Consider the following 19,886-nt stretch of genomic DNA (forward strand, 5'->3'; position numbering starts at 1 on the left):
AGAGAGTTGTTTATCAAAATATGACATAAGTCACAAATGTTGTGACATTCAAAACACATGGGAGGAAGTAGGGAGAGTTAGATCAGGAGAACATAATTTATTTTCAACTATTCAACATATGAACAGAACTAAGAATAAGAAAATGAAAGACATAATGCAGCAAAAGGTTATATTTCTCTCATCATGGTCAGTACTGACTCTCCGAAATGTACGGTCAATGGAGAGAAATAAAGGAAAGTTCGGATAGTTATCTTAAAGGATGGATTTTGAGCCAAATTCACCACTTGCGTTTCCTGTTTTAGGTTTCAGGTTTGTTTATTTGTTTGTTTGTTTTGGACACACCTGGCAATGCTCAGGGGTTATTCCTGGCTCTGCACTCAGGAATTACTCCTGGAGGTGCTCCAGAAACCATGTGGAATGTCAGGGACTGAACCGGGTTGTTTGTGTGCAACGCAAACATTACCCGCTGTACTACGGCTCCAGCCCCGTAGGTTTAAGTTTTAAACACTGAATTGGTACAAGAAATATTTCCTGGGTTAATAAAATCATGGTAAAGAAAACCAAACCAAAGCAAAACAAAACTCTAACATCTGAAGTATGGAAAGGAGATAAAATTACATTAATTTTTTAGATAAATTTGCAAATTCAGTAGGGACTTAATTTTTAATTAAAAAGGGACTTAATTTTTTGGCTAGACATTTACATCTATAAACCAAGATTCTTACATCTCGTGTTATAGAAAAGTTAAATAATTGTAAAAGTTGTTATAATAAAGGGGGATAAAACCTGAAACAACCCTATCCCTCCCAAACCAAAATAGAACACCAATTTGAAAAGATTTTATTTTTGGATGGTTAATGCCCAAAGGCTAATCTAACAAATATTTCTCTCATTTGACAACTTCTGACGAGTGTAGAGAACACAGACTCAACCAGGATGTGAAGCTCGAATGAGGCTGAAGAAGGCAAGACCAGAGCGGGGTTCACAGAGAGGAGGCAGGGAGGTGAGCATAGCACCAGATTCTTCAAGTAAACAAGTTTAGCCTGGAACTAAGTGAACTAGAATTTTAGTTTTTAATTCTCCCTATTATTTCCTGGAGTAGAAAGCTGTGGAATGCTTTAGTTAGTACTTGTCACTAATGAACTCAATTTGTGTTCAAACTGAGTTGGTTTTGAACTCAAATTGTGTGTGTTTTTTCCCCCCAAAGCTAAACTGATTCCAAGTCTCAATGCTCCTTGAGCTCTTCAGACCCAATGTGATGGGTTCTCCTGGTTCTATACCCACCACTTGGGACTGTTTCCACCCCCCTACCCTTCTTTGAAACTGGCCAGAGAATTCCTTCATTAATGCCTATGTGTGCACATATAGATACATACATACTGAAAATCTCTGAATAATACAAATTACCAAACATTTTTTAAAATCAGAAATTACCCACTGAAAATGCTATTAGAAATAACATCACTAAAAATATTTTTTATGAGACTATTTAATGTCCATGATATTTAAACACTCAATTTATTGTCTTATTTCTGAATATTTCTGGGTTAAGTTTTATAAACTTCAGATTCTGAAGACTCCCTGAAAAAGTTCCACAATATGGGAAATTCTATCTGGGCTGTACTTTTAGAGAGCTACTTTTGAAAATATATTTAAAATATATAATATCAACATAATACTCTAGTAGGTCATATTTTTGATAAACTAGTTTATACTTCAATTTGTTTCATGCCGAATAGTTTAGCTATTAAAATAAGGGGAACATCTGAAATACAGTAAATGGAATTGCCAACATAAGTGTTCATGTAGACTTTTTTTGGGGGGGAGGTGTTTGGAGTCACATCGGGTGGTCTGCAGGGCTTACTCCTACTTTATGCTCAGAAACCACTTTTGGAGGGCTCAGGGGACCTTATAGGATGCTGGGGATCGAACCCAGGTGAGTCACATGCAAGGCAAGTGCCCTCCCAGGTCTACTATCTTTCTGGCAGCTAGACTGTTCATGTAGACCAAGATTTACATTGGTACTTGGCTTCAGAAGTTCCTTCCCCTGGGTACTCACTGGTACTCAGCAACAGGGAACATTCTGGAATCAGGCTATGTCAGGCCTGATTCTGCAGAAGCAGACATAGCCACTGTTCTCCTCCAGCCTCATCAGGTCGGTCTGGGCAGCTGGCATCTCGGCTTGCCTCTCTGCAGGCAATCCTTGGACAACCCTGACCCTACACTGACATTTCTGAATCATCCCCCAAGTAATAAATATATGCATGTCCATGAATCGACCTAGAGTTGCACTCATGACTTCAAATAGCAGAGAAAATAAGCACTTCATTGCTTACTCCGTAAGTTTAAGTTCATTTTAGGTTTGCTATATTAAGTTTAAAAATTAAAAAAAATATCAACTTACTATAAACAATTTAAAATATGTATAATACAATTCCATGGTTAAAACATTTGAATAATCTATGAAAAACAGGAGATACATTTATCTTACATTTGTGTAGGATCCATACGTGATTTCCACCCCCCCCCACCGCCCTCCTCCCACAATCCGTCTCTCCCAAGAGAAGCCCTAAGATAGTTGTTTTGTTTTATAGTAACTAATTTTGTTTAGGGATTTCCTCACCATAAAAATACTTCATCACTTGTTACAGAAGAATGGAAGAAAAAAAAAAAAGAGAGAAAAAGAACGACAGAGGAAACAGAAGTGGCTTGCTCCCCATTCTGTCCCTGAAACATTCTGTACATCGATAATCTCAGCGTTCGGAACCATTTACAAATGCATTTTCAAAAATTGAAGGAAAAAAGCTTCGAGTCTAAAAGTGTTACTTTATACACACAGACTATAAATACATCTCGAGAGCATACACACATCTCCTAAAGATAAGGTTCCCCAAAGGTTTTGCGGCACTCCATCACCCCCGTGCTGGGGGGCCGGTCGCAGTTGTGGGTGCTCTTGACCTGACTCGGGGTGAGCCGATCGTACGCCATCTTGTATTCCTTGTCAAAAGCATCTGTAGACACGCAAGGGGAAATAAAAACAAGGGAAATTCATATTTGTTGCTAACAACGATCAAATTATTGTGAAACCTCAGACCCACCCAGGAATCTACTGGTCTTAGTGCTGACTACGGGGCCACAGGACCTCAGGTGTGGGACGGGTCCTTCAAGCGCCCAGGCCACATTTCAAAGCTCAGTTACGGAAATCAGTGAAATTAAAGGTTGTAATAAAATCACTTTTTAAAATTACTTTTTCCAAATTTCTACGTGGTGAGTGTCTAGTAATTACCATAGTAACTATTCTCTGTTGGTTGTTTTTTTGAGGCCATGTTTGGGCAGTGCTCAAGGATCAGTGCTCAGGGCTTACTCCTGGCTCTGTGCTCAGGGATCATTCCTCGGAGGGCATGGGGGATGGTATGTGATGCCTGGGATTGAACCTGGGTTGGTTGCGTGAAAGACAAGTGCCTTCTTTGCTGAACTGTCTTTCCAGGCTTATTGTGACCTTTTTTTTTTCTTTTCTTTTTGGGTTATACTCGGTGTCGCATAGGGGTTACTCCTGGCTCATGCATTCAGGAATTACTCCTGGCAGTGCTTGGGGGATCATATGGGATGCTGGGAATCAAACCTGGGTCAGCCTCAAGCAAGGTAAACGCCCTCCCCACTGTACTATTGCTCCAGCCCCACTGTGACCATTTTAAACCGTATGGCATTACATACATTCAGAAGTACTGTAACTATCTGGCTCATAATGCTTTTCTCTTGTAAAATGGAATCTCTGTATCCATTAAGTAACAATTCCCACTCTCCCTTTCCCCTACTTCTAGTAAATACCTCTCTCTTGCTGGTTTCATGATCCTCCTCAACAGAATCATATAAGATAGTAGTCTTTTGGTGACTCCTCTGCTCCTCAAGGCTCCCCCCTGGTGAAGCATGTGGCAGAATTTCCCTCCTTTTATGCGTGGCTGACATCTCATTATATGATTATATGGCATCAGAGGGATAGCACAGCAGGGAGGGCGTTTGCCTTGCGTGCAGCTGCCCTGGCACCGCACAGGGTCCCCGGAGCCCGCCAGGAGCGCCACCTCTCTGTGCCACAGCAGCAGAACTGCTGAGAAGACTTCCCTTTTGCCACTGGGCTCCCGCACTCTGGCCAACACTCATTTGACTCGACGTGCAGAGGGGATTTCTGGGCTCTCAATTCTCTCCCACCATCTCTCTGTCTCCGGTGCCCGTGCGGCTGCCACTGCCAGTGTTGCTGTTCTAACTGCAGCTTTTCAGTTTAGTTCTAAAGTCAGCAAGTGCGGTTCCCCTGGCTTTGTTCCTTTTCAAGTTCGTTTCGGAGACTTGGGGTTCTCTAGAGTTCCCTACTGGCTTGCCATGGCTTTCCCTGTGCATCTGCAAGAAACCGCACTGGGACGTTTGATAGGAATTGTGCTGAATCTGTAGACTGCTCTGGGCAGTTCTGATATTTCAAGAATATTAGTTTTCTACTCCACGAATATGGAATGTGTTCACTGTTTATGTCTTCTTTATTTCTCCAACACTTTGCAGCTTCCATTGTACATATGTTACCTGGTTTTGTAGCTAAATGTCTAAGTATTTTGTTCTTTGTGACATCTCTGTAGACAGAACTTCCTCTCTCCCTCCCTCCCTTCTTTCCTCACTCCCTCTTCTCTTTTGGAGGCCATACCCAGCAGTGCTCCGGTGGGGTGTGGGGGATTATACACGGTGCTGGGGATTGAATCAGGGTTGGCCAAATGCAAGACAAGTGCCTAAATCCCTCTACAGCTCCCTGGCCTAGAACTTTCTTTCTTCCTACCTCCCCTTCCCCACAACCCCCCCCCCCACACACACACACACTGTCAATGCTCAAGGCTCACTCCAGGCTCTGTACTCAGGCCTCACTCCTGGCAAAACTTGGGTGGCTAGATGGGGTGCTGGGAATCGAACCTGGGCTGGACACATGCAAGCCAAGTGCCCTACCTGCTGTATTAATCTACAGGTGTGCATGTGCATGTGCTTGCTTGCGTGCATGTGTGAGTGCGTGCGTGTGTGCGTGCATGTGTGTGTGTGTGTGTGTGTGTGTGTGTGTGTGTGAAATCTCTAGGGTTTTATTTGTTTAAGATGCGGCTTTTCCCCTTTCTTCTACAAATAAGGCATATTACATTGATTAACATCAAGGTTGAATCAAACTTGTGTTCCTGGGATAAATCTCATTTGATCACAGCATAGAATCTTTTCTCTGTTAGGATTTTGTTGAGGATTTTTGAGCTCGTATTACCAATAGATACTGGCTGTAGTTTTCTTGTCTGGTGATGCCTCTGTCTGGGTTTAATCCAGACAAAAATAACAACTCCTTAAAAAGAGTATTGACAACTGACCATAATAACACTGACAAAGTCACAATGAGTTTGTGAAGGACGACTGAGTCCAGGCTGCTAAGCCTGAGTGTCCCCGAGCAGGTGCCCTTCTTTGCGTGGTTGAAGCATCCTCGTGGCCTGCTATCTCCTCCTGTATCCTCTCTGCCTGAGTGACAAAGGGCCAGATCTCTTCTTCTGGTGACGACACGCATGCATTGTGTGGGAGCCCTGTCCTCTCAACCTGTGTCTTCCCAGAGGCCTGTCTGCAAATCCCATCACTTTAGAGCTTCCACGTGAGAACTTGGGGAGGGAGGGAAGCAGGGAGACACAAACATCGGGCCCATGTGTTAGTTTACTTAAACTTCTCGAAGTATTTTACTGTTTTGTCCTGGGCGTTTCTTTGTGGAAAATTTTTGATCTCTAGTTAAATTTCCTGTTCAGGTCTATTAATTTTTCTATTTTCCTTTTTTGTGGGGGAGGCAACTCTCAAAGGGGTGCTCAGGAATATCTCCTGGTAATGCTCAGGGGATCATATGATCCGGAGATCAAACCCAGACGCCCACATGCAGAGCGTGCACTCAGCCTTCTTTCTCCAGTCTTTGTTTCTTCAGTTTTATATAGTTTTTCTATTTTTAAAAAGAAATTTGTCTCTCTAAGTTAACTAATTTATTGATGAGAATTATTTATTATATTTCTTTCCTTTTACATGATCTGTTTGTTAATAATCTTTCATTCCTGATTGCAGTAATTTAAAAATATTTCTTTTATTTTTTCTGTTTTTGGGGCCACACTTGGAGATGTTCTAGGCTTACTTCTGGCTCTGCACTCAGGAATGACTCCTGGCAGTGCTTGGTGGGGGTACCTGGGGGTTACTGGGGATTGGGTTTTAGGCTGCACCCAGCAGTGCTCAGGGATGGCTCCTAGCTCTGCACTCAGGGATTTCTCTTGGTGTGGCTTGGGGGGCCTCTATGCAGAGCTGGGGACTGAATCCAGGTCAGTTATGAGGGAGGTGATCACCCTAACCTCTATACTATCCCTCTGGCCCCTAGACATGAGTTTCTTACAAATAGAATAAACAGTTAAATACTTGTATTTCCTTTAGTCTCTTCCAAATAGTCCTTAATTCTAAGTAGTTTTTACCTTCTCATTTTATTAATCATTTAATGTGACTTCTGTCTCATGTTCTCTGATTATGTTTCTCTGGGTCATTTTATATTTATTTATTTATTTATTTGCCAAACCTGGTGGTCTTCCATGCTGTGCACCCAGGAATTACTCCTGACGGTGCTTGGGGGATCATGTGGGGTTCCAGGGATAGAACCCAGGTCAACTGTGTGCAAGGCAAACACTCTACCCGCTGTTTTATGGCTCTAGCCCCTCATTTCCTTATTTCACACATACTAAAACACTGGTCTAAAACACTGGACTAAAGCCCTCCACTGGGCTTGCATTTACAGTGTATTTTTGTTTACTGGAACTTACTCATCTGACACACTGTCAGCATTTCTATGGTGACAGCTATGGTTGCAAGAGTATGGCAGGCACTTTAGAAGTCAAAGTGTTGCTGAGTATAAAGAGCCGTGTTTGTCTCTGTTAAGTCTGAGTACAGCACGGCCTTTGGCGTAGTCTCGTAAGCGCAAAGAGACTGAAACTGGGCAGCCTGGTAAGGGCCACTCGAGCCAGATTAACTGTATACATCCAGAGCACTTCACCAGCTTCTTCACACCAGGATTCCTCTGACGGAATACCCAAACTCTGCTGGAGCATCTCAATGTCTCAGAGTCAATCATTTCCTTCTTTTGCTGTCCCCAGGGCTAGTTCTGTTCTTTGCTGGACTTGGGAGTGGAAATCAAAAGAAGGCCAATGGGAGAGCTGAGAGATGACCAAGCCAAAAAAAAAAAAAAAAAAAAAGGGAGCTACTAAGTATGTATTTGGCCTAAGGATTGCATCCTTCCTAATAATGCAGGCGTGATGTCATCAGGGGCATGACAACAGATGCGCGCATGAAGTTAGAAACTGAAATTGCTCGGTGCTCTTATTTTCAGTCAGAAACCTGGGTAGATCCCCAGTCTCCTCAATTAAAACATTTCCAGGTAGAAGGAAAGAATTTGTGGCTAGAAAACCATCTTTATAAGGTATTCAAAAGGGATTTTTTTCAGGCTGAAGAAAAATGATTCCAGAAAAAACTCGGATCTTCTCGAATGAAGAAAGAACAAAATAAATAGTAAATAGTTAAGACTAAATCCTACGTTTTCACTTCTTAAATTTTTATTTGGTTGATTTTGGGGCCACACCCGGCTGTGCTCAGGGCTTAGTCCTGGCTCTGTGCTCAGGGATTGGCAGTGCTCGTGGGACCATATAGGATACTGGGAATCAAACCTCATGGGTCGCGTGCAAGGCAAGCGCCCTTTTCTCTGTACTATCACCCTGGGCCCTCAACAATATAATAGTACCCCTCACCTATGGCTCTGGGGAGAATTATGTGTGATTATACATGGAAAGCATTTGCTACAGTAAAATACATATAAAAAGAATCAGCTTTTGGGGCTGGAGTGATAGCACAGAGGGTAGGGCGTTTGCCTTGCATGCGGCCGACCCGGGTTCGAATCCCAGCATCCCATATGGTTCCCTGAGCACTGCCAGGGGTAATTCCTGAGTGCATGAGCCAGGAATGATCCCTGTGCATTGCCGGGTGTGACCCAAATAGCAAAAAAAAAAAAAAAAAAAGAATCAGCTTTTTGGCCTCACATGCTGGAGAAAAAGGCAGCTCAGATAGAGAAGGGACCACCAAGTAAAGGGTGCTTGGAGGGCCTGCCTGGGATGGGAGATGTGAGCTGAAAGTAGACTATAGACCAAATGATGGTCACTCAATACCTATATTGCATCCAATACCTATATTGCAAACCACAACACCCAAAAGGGGAGAGAGAGCAAAAGGGAATGCCCTGCACAGAGGCGGGGTAGGGTAGGAGGGGAAGGAGTGGTGGTGGTGGGAGGGATACTGGGACCATTAGTGGTGGAGAATGGGCACTGGTGGAGGGATAGGCACTCGATCATTGTATGACTGAAACACGAGTATGAAAGTTTGTGTACCTCATGGTGATTCAATAATAAAAAATGAAAAAAAAAGAATCAGCTTTTGGGGCCAGAGCGACAGTACAGCAGTTAGAGGGCTTTCTTGCTTTCCATGAAGCTGACCCGGGTTTGATATCCGGTGCCACATCTATTCCTCTGAGCATGCTGGGGTGATTCCTGAGTACAGAGCCAGGAGGACTCCTTGAGCAGAGCTGGCTGTGTCTTCCCAACAAACAAGGATCAGCTTTTATTATTAATCATTGGTCTAACTAACAGAACTCAAGTCTCAAATGTATCTTTCACATAAGATTTTCAAAAAATTGAAGAAATAATTATCCTATTAACATAATAACAAATACTACCAACATGCTTTGAAAATTATTCCATGGTATATAAATATTATATATTATGCTGAATTACCGATATCAATGTTTTCTCTTCCCAATGCCACAAGTGACAGAAATAGTATTTCTCTATATAAACTCCTAGGAGGAAAAAAAAAGTGAAGAAAATATTAGGATCCATATGTTCTATGTATTCTCTACAGAGATTCTGATGACAATATAAGTGTGCTATTCTAAGAAATGACTAAGCAAACAATACGGCTCTGCTTAGTGTAGGGGTTTGCAGGTGTATCTGGTCTCTCTTCCCCTCAGAAACAAATCACTCAGTGCCCACTGAAATAACCTTCCTTTTCTTCTTCCTCTGCATCCTTTCCTTCTTTTTTTTTTGGGGGGGGGTGGGTGGTGGTCCACACCCAGCTGTGCTCGGGGCTGACTCCTGGCTCTGAGCCCAGGGATTATTCCTGGTGGGGCTCAGGAGACAATACGAGGTGCTGAATGAACTGAGCCCCTACACTGCTTCTCCCAAATTACTTTTCGATGAACAAACATAATGTGACCCCCCCCAATTTTACTGGACCATTCTAGTCCCCCAACCCCCAGGGCTGGCACTGCCCACTCAGAGAAATGCAGGCTTAGGGGAGTGACCTCTTCATGAGAGAAAATGACTCACCTCTGTCTTTTAAAGTGAGGACATTTATTCAGTGTTTCTAAGATTTGACTCATGGGCCCATAGACATCATTCATTTTTATGCTTTTTACCATATTTTTCAAGAGCTCCTGGTTAAATGAATTATCACCTTTTTGCAATAAGTGGACCATTGGATACTTCTGGGCTGTAAAAAAACAAAGAGTAGGTAAAGGAAAATGCTCTAAGAAGGAAGGAAAATAAAAGAAAGGAGCAAATCATAGCTATTATGGAAGAACAAAATAAATGATGGGAATTGATAAAGTAATATAAATATAAGAATTAAACAAACAAATAATTATTAAAACAACCCCCAACAACAGGCTTTTTTTTTTTTTGCCTCAAATAGACAATAACCACAAATACTGTTTCCCTTAATATAGCCCCAGAAGAAAATTCTAAGTCAGCAGCTTGGAATGGAAACAAACAAACAAACAAATTGAAAAGAAGAAACTGGGACAAGCAGTGTGCTGAAAGCAGAACTCTAACAAAATAACCCCATGGCATAGGCAGAGCAGCCCTGAAAGGCAAAAATAAAAACCGAACCCAAGTTCCAAACCCCCTTTATGTTCATGAAAGGTGGCACTAAAAATATCAAACTTAACACTCACTCTCAAACAAAAGAGTACGATTTTGACCTGTAAGAGAAAAAGTAATAGAGTAAAATGAAAGTCAGTTTTGCATTCGTGTAGCTTATTCAAAGCCAGCAGAGACTCCCCTGCGCCCATGCACCCAGTGCGATGACGCCACTCACTGTGGGCATTCCAGAGGATGTACAGGGGCTGGCCGGGGTCCTGATGCAACTTCATGTTGTCCCACAACATCTGGATTAGAACATATTTACTATCCTCAGACATACAGTGGCGGGGAATCTGGGTGGTAGGGAAAAACATCCATTAATGATCCTTATGTGGGAGACTAGCACCCAAGCATAGTAGAAATAAGTACCCAGAGGTTGGCTCCATGGCTTGGAAGCCCGCCTCACACGCTGGGGGAGAAGGCAGCTCGGACAGAGAAGGGAACGCCAAGTAAAGTGTGGTTGGAGGACCCGCTCGGGAAGGGAGATGTGTGCTGAAAGTAGACTAGAGACTGAACACGATGGCCACTCAATACCCCTATTGCAAACCACAACACCCCAAAGGAGAGAGAGAACAGGAGGGAATGCCCTGCCACAGAGGCGGGGTGGGGTGTGGGGGGGGTGGGAGGGCTACTGGGTCCATTGCAGGTGGAGAATGGGCACTGGTGGAGGGATGGGTTCTCGAACACTGTATGATGGAAACATAAGCATGAAAATGTGTAAAGCTGTAACTGTACCCTCATGGTGATTCACTAATAAAAAAAAAGATCCTTATGTGATAAAGTTTATAAATATAACGTGCCTTATAAATTTCTTTCAGAGTGTATGTGTAAGAAGGAGTATGGAAAATGCTAAGTTTGAATGCCCATTGTATATAATGAAGGGACTGAGAAGTTGATGCTCTCTACTGGGAGCAGGGAGGAGAAGCACAGTGAGAAAGGATGCCGTGACAACTCCTGACCAGATAATGCTTGGGGCTCCACAGAAAGATGAATCTAGAACATCAGTTCAAAGACTGAATCTTTGACATCAGTCCCAGATCCTGGCCCAGATAACTCTGACTGAGTTAATTCTCTTGGACACTCGCCCTGTGCTGAAAATCCAACGCACATGCACAACTGCTGACTCAGCGTTAAGACAACTGCTGACTCGTGTTAAGGAGGGAGAAGATAACGTTAACGAGCAGAGAGATGTTTAGTAGTGGTGAGAGCATACGAAAGAGCAAGTCCAAGCTTTCGTAAAACAACATTAAGAACCAAGTGAGCACAAACACACTAATCACAAAGGCGCAAGCACAAAGTTATGACAAGAGTGACTGCATATAAATTTTAATATGATTAATGAACCCCCTAAAAATTATTCCGCTTCTTTCTTTAACAGGGATTTTTACAGTAGACTGCAGGGCCTAGTGGCCAGTCCTGGAGATATCCAGCTGGTGTGTGGTGGTGGAACAGGCAATGTGGCACTGTGCACACCCGCCCAGGGCTATATTTTTTAAAAATTTATTTTGGAACCAGAGATAGTGCAGTTGCATGCAGGTGAGCACCCTACCCAATTTCGGTCTCTGGGCCCCATCCGCAGTGACCCCCTAAGCATGGAAGGAATAAGCCCTGAGCACTGCTGCATGTGGCCCCAATACCCCCTCCCTCCTAAAAAGAGAAAATTTTAGGCAGCATGGTTTACAAGGCTGTCAAAGGTAGGGTTTCTTGTATAAATCACCCCAGCACCACCCTCCACTACTGCCCCAGAGCTGAGTGTCCACCCACGCGAGGCGAGCATCAGACCTGCAGGACTACTGCTCTGGCCCTGTTTTTTTTTTTTTTCTTGTAAAGATCTATCAGTACCCTAGGTGGAATAAAGAAGGGATCACTAAGTCAATGATGATTGAAGGAATCATTTGAGATGGGAGATGAGTACTGAAAATAGATAAAGGACCAAATGTGATAACCTCTCAGTATCTGCATTGCAAACCATAATGCCCCAAAGTAGAGAGAAAGTATGGGGGAAACTGTCAGCCATAGAGGCAGGGGGAGGGTTGGAAACATGGGGTATACTAGGGACATTGATGGTGGAGAATGTCCACTGGTGGAGGGATGGGTTTTTGATCATTGTGTGACGGAAACTCAAACATGAAAGCTTGTAACTGTATCTCACAGTGATTCAATTAAAAAAAAAACCTAGGGACTGGAGCAATAGTACAGCGGGTAGGGCATTTGCCTTGCAAGCGGCCGACCCGGGTTCGATTCCCAGCATCCCATACGGTCCTCCGAGCACTGCCAGGCGTAATTCCTGAGTGCAAAAGCCAGGAGTAACCCCTGAGCATAGCCAGGTGTGACCCCAAAAGAAAAAAATCTATCAGTGCCTTATATATTTTTGACATTAATTCTTTGTCAGATGAGGTGTAGGTAAATATTTAATCCCAGTCTGTGGGATGCCTTTTTATTCTGGTCATCATTTCTTTTGCGGTGCAGAAACTTGCAGTGTGACGTAGTTGTATTTGTTTATCTTTGCTTCCATTTGCTTGGCCAATGGCATCAACTCCTTAAAGACTGTAGAGTCAAGCTGCTGAGGAGTTATACCTACGTTTCCCTCAACATTACTTATGGATTTGGGTCTATGTTGAGCAGGCCCGTTTCTGAAGGAGGTATGAAACACAGTTTGAGGCCAACTCACAAAGTTATCAGAATCCTTTATGGTTTATTTTTCCAGCTATAATAAGAATTTGAGACCATTTTGCATAAATTTCATAAAACTACAAAGCAGGACTCTACAAGGAAAAACATTACTTGTAAATGTTTTGATATAAGTTGCTGTAAATGCTTTAATATAATCTGTTGATATAAGAAAAACCTTCTTTATCACCGGGACTCTGTAAACATTACAATGATGATAGCATTGCCTTTCAGTGAGTTTTGACTCTCATACCTTTGAATACTTGTTACAGTGCTCAGAAGAAAGAATCAATCCAGGTAAGTTACTGGGCAAATCAAGACGTCTAAAATACCACACCAGGTTCCAAAAAACAATTGGATGATGGTCCACAAAGTCTGCCACTGTTATTGCGTGATCACCTTCATTTTCCAATAAGCTTTCAAGTTCCTTCCACACCACCAGAGGACTGAGGTATGGAACAGTGATGGGGTCTGGGCTAGGGAGGTGCCATTCCAGTCCTAAGGAATCCTGTCGCAAAAACAGAAAACCATCAATGAGAAATACGCAACTGATGACACCAAATCATTAATGACAAATCCTGTCAGAAATTTCTAGGTGAGTTGAAAGTTACTTTAACTCTTATGGGACTACTAGTTTGACAATAATGAAACTGAAGGTACTAACACTGCTATGACAAAGGGAACAATGTCATTTATAAATGATCCAATGAAAGAGAAACACCCCGATACATACTGTCGCTCCTTGTAAAGTGGCTGGCAGGCTGCCTGTGGGGATGAGCTTCTGTCTCCCCGTGTCGTCCTTATCCAAAGAACAGGACGTGCTTACACTCCTGGCCATAGGGAATATTGGACATTTTGACAGAGCTGCATTTGACCTATCCGTAGGGATCTGAATACTTCGGGCACACGAACTTTCCAGCAGTTTAGATTTGCTTGGACATTGAAAAAAACAAAAACAGCATATCAGTGTCTCAACTTGACTTTTATCTCACTGCATAATCATAGCAGATTTTATACCAACTTTTTTTTTTCTCACAAGACTGTGGGGTGAGACCATCATGTAAAGCTTTCTTAAAAACTGTGCCAATATTACTTTGAAATCATGTACTACCAAACTATGATTAAATGATGAAAGATTATGAACCAAATTCTGGGTGACCATGCAGTATTTTACTTAGAAAGACCATGTTCTTCTCCTTGAGAGTTGGACATAATAAAGTAAATCAAATGGAAGATGATAATTGGGTTTCACCTGGGAGACAGTTGGGATGGAGAAGGGACCACTAAGTCAATGATGGTTGGAGGGATTGCTTCGGATGGAGATGTGTGCTGAAAGTAGACTAAGAACCAAACATGATGGCCTCTCAGCATCTGTATTATGCCCCTAAGTAGAGAGAGAGTAAGAAGGAAGGTGCCTGCCACAGAGACGGAGGTAAGATGGAGTGGGGGTAGCGGGACGGATACTGGGGACATTAATGGAAAATGCGCACTGGTGGAGGGATGGGTATTCGATCATTGTATGACTGAAAATCATGAAAGCTTTGTAACTGTCTCACAGTGATTCAATAAAAAAATTTGAAAAAAGAGAAATACTTCTATTTTTCTAAAAACAATAAAGCAAGCAAAATTATACAGAAAAAAAAGTTGTATAATCTCATTATATTTTCTTTAATGACTCTGACCAACTAACTGAGGTTTTTGGGCCATACCCAGAGGGGTGCAGGGGTCATTCCTGGCAAGTTCAGGGGACCACAGGAGGTGCTGGGGATCAAGTCTGATGGGATGCAAGCCTGATGGGATGGCATGCAAGAAAAATACTTAACCATTGGATTATCTCTCTGGCCCCTGAAATTTAAATATTCAAAACACTAGTGGACAACTTTTCTACTGCAGGAGTTGTGGTAGGCCCAGAAGATAAAAAGCAGGAAACAGGCACCTATTCTTTCAGGCACCCCAAGGAGAAACTAGGAAATAAAGAAACACCATGGCCGTGAGGTGAGAGACAGCACACAGTGATTTGTGGTCTGGCTGCCTGAACTGCAGGGTCAAACAGGTCAAACGGGCCACTGGCTCACCAGGACTCTGCGGCTTCTTCTGAAGATGTGATTCCAATAAAAAGAGTCAGGGCGCTGAAGTGAGAGTACAGCGGGGAGGGCAAATCGGCCTTAAACACGGCCGATCCAGGTTCGGTTCCCGGCATCTCATATGGTTCCCTGAGCCCCGCCAGGAGTGATGCCTGAGTATGTCACTCAGGAGTCAGCCCTGAGCACTGCTGGGTGTGCCCCTACTGCGGCCCCAGGTCCCCCCCCCACCCACCGCCTGCTCTAAATTCATCTGCAGAGGTCTATAAAATGTATTTGGTACTTTTTTCAAAACAAAGCTGATTTCTACATCTGTTTTCAGTGTAGATTTATTTACATACCACACTTCAAAATGAAAATTGCATTAAAACAAGTAAGAACAAGTCAGAATTCTTTTTTTTTTTCTTTTTGGGTCACACCCAGTGATGCACAGGGGTTACTCCTGGCTCATACACTCAGGAATTACTCCTGGCAGTGCTTGAGTGACCATATGGGATGCTGGGAATCGAACCTGGGTTGGCCGCGTGCAAGGCAAACGCCCTACCCGCTGTGCTATCTCTCCAGCCCCGGAATTCTTTATTTTTTAATTTGCCAGTAACTATAAAAATTTGGCTGGCACCTATCCCAAGAACACTAAGGCACTAATTTGAAAAGATGTATGGTCACATCTGTATTCACCCCAGCACTATTAACAACAGTCAAGATCTGGACGCGACCCAAGTACTCAACAACAGAGGGAGAGAGGAAGAAATTGTGAGATATATATTTATACACAATGAAATATTAGGGGCTGGAGTGAGAATAGCAGGTAGTGTGCTTGCCTTGCACACGACTGACCCAGATTCGATCCCCAGCATCTCATATGGTTCCCCAAGAACCACAAGGAATAATCCCTGAGTGCAGAGCCAGGAGTAACCCCTGAGCACTGCCAGGTGTGGCCCCAAAACAAAACAAAAACAACACAATTAAATACTATTCAGATAGAAAAAGAAATAAAGTCTCAACATGACAAAAACCCAAGGATGTCATATTAAAGCGAAATAAATCAGAAGGAGAAACACCAGGTGATTTCCTAAGTGGCACAGCAGGAAACTAAGCAAGGGAATAATACAGTGACGAATGAGAACCTAAGAATTCTGCCAACAAAACTGGGGTTCTCAAGGCAAGGTGGGGTGAAGAGAGATGGGGAAGTGGGGGGCAGGTGGAAAGTCCACTTAGGGACAGTGGGGGAGGGATATTGGAACTATGGTATGGGTGTGGAAGAGTAATATTACACACTTAAGACAAATATTCACATTATTGTGAACCATGTTGCCTTGATAATGACTTAAAAAAGTTATGTTTCTAAACTGAAAATACTTTATTGCTCAAAATGCTAGCCATCATCTGATACTTCATCAGACTACAATCTTTTCAGTAGAGGGTCTTGTAAAAAAACAAGAGATTATCCATGAAGCTCAGTAAAGCTAAAAGCAGCAGAACATCGTGCTGTGAAGTTGCAGCTCAATTTCACAGATCCAAATGCTGGGTCAGATGCTTAAATATTCTGAAGTGGAAAACAAAATATTCCAGAGCAGAAGTCAGAAGTGATCCCATTCCCAAAGTGAGAGCAATAAGAGGAAGGGCCGGAGCAACAGTACAGAAGGAGGGCGTTTGCCTTGCAATGGCTGATCTGGGTTCAATTCCTGGCACCCCACACTGTTCACTGAGCATCACCAGGTGGCCCCCAAACCAAAAAGCAAAAAAGAAGACAAGGTTGATGAGAAACTTCATGTGTTCTACAGAATTTTTACCCTGAAAATACTAATACATGTAATCATTATTATTATACTAATAAATGTTATCATGAACACCCCCAGAGTTATTATTTGAACTATGGGGATTAAAAAACTATAAATCATTTAAATATTTAGGTTATTTTAGTATTTTAGTACTATTTTAATTGGGAATTAGAAAGGAAGATTATGACCATTGTACAAAAAAAACTTAAATCTGAAAGTGGTCACTAGTGGCTTCTTTGAAATGTGTAGCATGTATGTTGTTAAATTGCATAGTTCCTAATATTCACAATTACCGATTTAGATCAAAATTCCCTTGGACAGAGATCACAGACGTGTCGAGACCAGAGGCTGATGCCGAGATGCAGGACTGCCTTGTCTCACTGGACAGAGAAGACGGAAGATGCAGATTTTCTGCTGATGGGCTTGATTTCAAAAAGTATCTGCAATGGGAATCAAAGGAGCTTTTTTTCAGAAAAGACATTATGGAAAACATGATCCTCAACCATGAAGGAAAAAGGCATAAATCAGTACCTTCCGGGTCGCCTTAAATCTCTTATTTCAATATTCAGAAAGGGTAAGAAAAGATTGCCACAAAAGGGACAAGTCGTATTGAGATTGGAGTCGTCTGCGGTCCAGCCAGCCATGATTTCCTCATCATGGACAAGACAATCACAAGTTCTACACCGAGAGCAACTGGAGATGAGAACCTAGGGGAGAAACCAGACTTTAGAAGACTGTTCAGGGCCGGAGTGATAGTACAGAGTGGAGGGGTCCGATCCCTGACATCCCGTATGGTCCTCTCAGCACCACCAGGAGCAATTAATACCTGAGCGCAGAACCAGGAGTAACCTCTGAGCACTGCCAGGCGTGGTCCCAAAACAGAAACTGAACAACAACAAATCTAGAAATGGTTCAGTGCAAGCTCAGGATTAGAAACAATCTCAGAAAGGAAGTACGAACTGTCTGCAATAGGTCTCAGGTAGTATTATCTCTCTCCTTTTTTTTTTTTAAGGCCACACTTGGTGATGCTGAATGGTAACTCCTGGTTCTACACTCAGAAATTACCCCTTGTGGAACTCAGGGGCCATATGGGATGTCAGGATCAAACCTGGGTCAGCTGCATGCAAGGTAAGCACCCTATCCACTCTGGCCCAGAGGTAGTATTATTTCAATAATCGGAAATACTAAAAACTAGATTTTAAATGTCTTCCCTTTTTTGTTTTAGAGCCATACCTGGTGATGTGCAGGGGTCACTTCCCGCGGTGCATATGGCCCATGTCTTGCCCGGGACAGAACCTTGCGCCTACTACCTACAGAGCAGGGCCTCTGGCCCTTTGAGCATCTTTCCTGGTGCTTCAGTTTAACCTTAAACTTTGTATTACAGGATAGTATGATGAGTAGGTAGCCTGCCTTGTACATGGCAATCCTGGGTTCTATCCCTGTATCCCATATAGTCCCCAAGCACCGACAGAGGTCGTCCCTGAGTGCAGATCTAGGAGTGCCAGGTGTGGCCCCCACTAAAACAACAACAACAATAAAACTCCTCAAACTTTGTATTACTTCACACAAGCCAACACTTAAGTAACGTAAACATATTTTTGAGCGAAGCTGTACCTCCATTGCGTAGTTCTGGAAGATGTTTGCATTGCTTGTGCTGCAGGAAGACGCTACTTCTGATTTTCCAGGCAAGGCAAACTTTGACAGGGATCCTATTCATTTATTAAAGACAAAGTGCAAATCATTACATTCAATGAGAAAGGAGATGGGAGATGGTTACAAATTCTTTGATAAGATGTCAAGCTTCCTTTTTTTGAGTATTGGAGGCAATTTAAGAGGAAATGGATATAAGGAAAATGTTTTGCATGCAATGAGTACAGATTTGTTTTTGAGTACAACCTGCAGGCAATGTGCTCACATCCTGATTTGCACGTGCTAGATATTCCTACCACTCATGCATTAAGCACTTTGTATGTACAGCTGGAAAGTGCTTTAGTATTGTTTCTCTGCTTGCATTTTCCCAAAGTTTAAATACAAGGAATCAGGGCTGGAGAGTGCAGTGGGGAAGGCATGTGGTCTACTTGGGCTTGATCCCTGGCATCCCTTACGGTTCCCTGAGCACCACCATGAGGAGTGGTTTCTAAGTGCAGAACCAGGAGTAATCCCTGAGCATCATCACTGGTGTGGACCAAAAACGAAAAAAGCACAGGAAAACTGTTTAGTTGTAGGGTCTAGAGAGTACAAAACAGTCACTTTGTAAGTTAGACATGATTAGCAACAACCACAGTAAAATAGAATAATAACTCCAACAGTACACTGCAATAAGAATGATGTGAATGTGTTTTGTTTTTCCTTTCAGTTATTTCTTAGGTAAGCTTCTGACTGCAGCAGGCTAGGGTTATCTGAAAGCATGAAATGTGAAGCCTCTGATACGGGGGAACAATCAATACTAAATGTCAGGAGTGAGTACTGATATTGTTATAGAGAGGTCAAAAAAAAAAAAAAAACAAACCACCCAATAAGTAATGCAATAAACAACTAGGTCCTATGAAATCAAAGAATAAAACCACCCCAGGAAGTACCACTGCGGGGTGGTATTTAATCAGAATGAGCCAGACTAAAGATGCTTCAGAAAATAAATAACAAAAGGTCATCCCAAGGCTCTTCCTGGCCCTGGGTCCAGCAGGGGGAGAGGAGGAGAGGCCAAGGAAGGAAGCGGCTCCTGGAAGGGTGTGATAGGGCAAGTGGGGCTGTGACCTCCCCAGCAGCGACCTACCTATGTGTGATTGGCCTGGGGAGCACCACGACCCTGAACACAGGGGCTGGGAGGGACACCCCCGAGCCCGCAGTCCCAACAGAGGGAAGGGAACGCAGAGAAAGAGCTTCAGTGGGGTGGAGACCATATTTACCCCATGGCTCTCGCTCACACAAGGCTGATTGCTGGGTCCTGATTCCTAACGGCTACTAGCTAGACTGATAGAATCTCTGATGGGGGGAGCCTGCATTTTATGCCTAAGTGATCTACAGCACAAAATATTCCTTTGAAAAAAATACTTTGTGCCTTGGGGCCATACCCAGTGGTGCTCACGGCTTATTCCTGGCTCTGTGCTCAGGAATTACTCCTTTTTCTTTTTCTTTTTTTAATTTTATAGAATCACCGTGAGATAGTTACAAGCTTTCATGTTTGGGTTACAATCTCACAATGATCAAACACCCATCCCTCCACCAGTGCACATTCCCCACCACCAATATCCCTGGTATAACCCCTTTCTCACCCTCCCCCTACCTCCATGGCAGACAATATGCCCCATACTCGC

The 19,886-nt window shown here is 43.0% G+C and overlaps 1 protein-coding gene across 7 annotated transcripts in view; it reads right to left on the bottom strand.

The window, feature by feature from the left end:
• Positions 1 to 82: 82 nt before the first annotated feature.
• The window catches only part of DENND4A (DENN domain containing 4A), a 143,598-nt gene continuing 123,794 nt past the window's right edge, over positions 83 to 19,886 (bottom strand). For 4 of the 7 annotated variants that reach the window (XM_055125264.1, XM_055125268.1, XM_055125265.1 and 1 more), the window contains 10 exons: positions 18,187 to 18,281; positions 17,104 to 17,279; positions 16,866 to 17,012; positions 13,444 to 13,642; positions 12,964 to 13,218; positions 10,216 to 10,333; positions 10,073 to 10,099; positions 9,447 to 9,609; positions 8,853 to 8,917; positions 83 to 3,011 (listed from right to left, as the gene is read on the bottom strand). In XM_055125264.1, coding sequence (XP_054981239.1) covers positions 2,875 to 3,011; positions 8,853 to 8,917; positions 9,447 to 9,609; positions 10,073 to 10,099; positions 10,216 to 10,333; positions 12,964 to 13,218; positions 13,444 to 13,642; positions 16,866 to 17,012; positions 17,104 to 17,279; positions 18,187 to 18,281 — 1,382 coding nt within the window. In that variant the 3' untranslated portion in view covers positions 83 to 2,874. The remainder of the gene's footprint in view (positions 3,012 to 8,852; positions 8,918 to 9,446; positions 9,610 to 10,072; positions 10,100 to 10,215; positions 10,334 to 12,963; positions 13,219 to 13,443; positions 13,643 to 16,865; positions 17,013 to 17,103; positions 17,280 to 18,186; positions 18,282 to 19,886) is intronic. The other 3 variants (XM_055125269.1, XM_055125267.1, XM_055125266.1) reach the window with 1 other exon arrangement.

This window comes from Sorex araneus, chromosome 2 (genome assembly GCF_027595985.1).
Source record: "Sorex araneus isolate mSorAra2 chromosome 2, mSorAra2.pri, whole genome shotgun sequence".
Taxonomy (NCBI): Eukaryota; Metazoa; Chordata; class Mammalia; order Eulipotyphla; family Soricidae; genus Sorex; species Sorex araneus.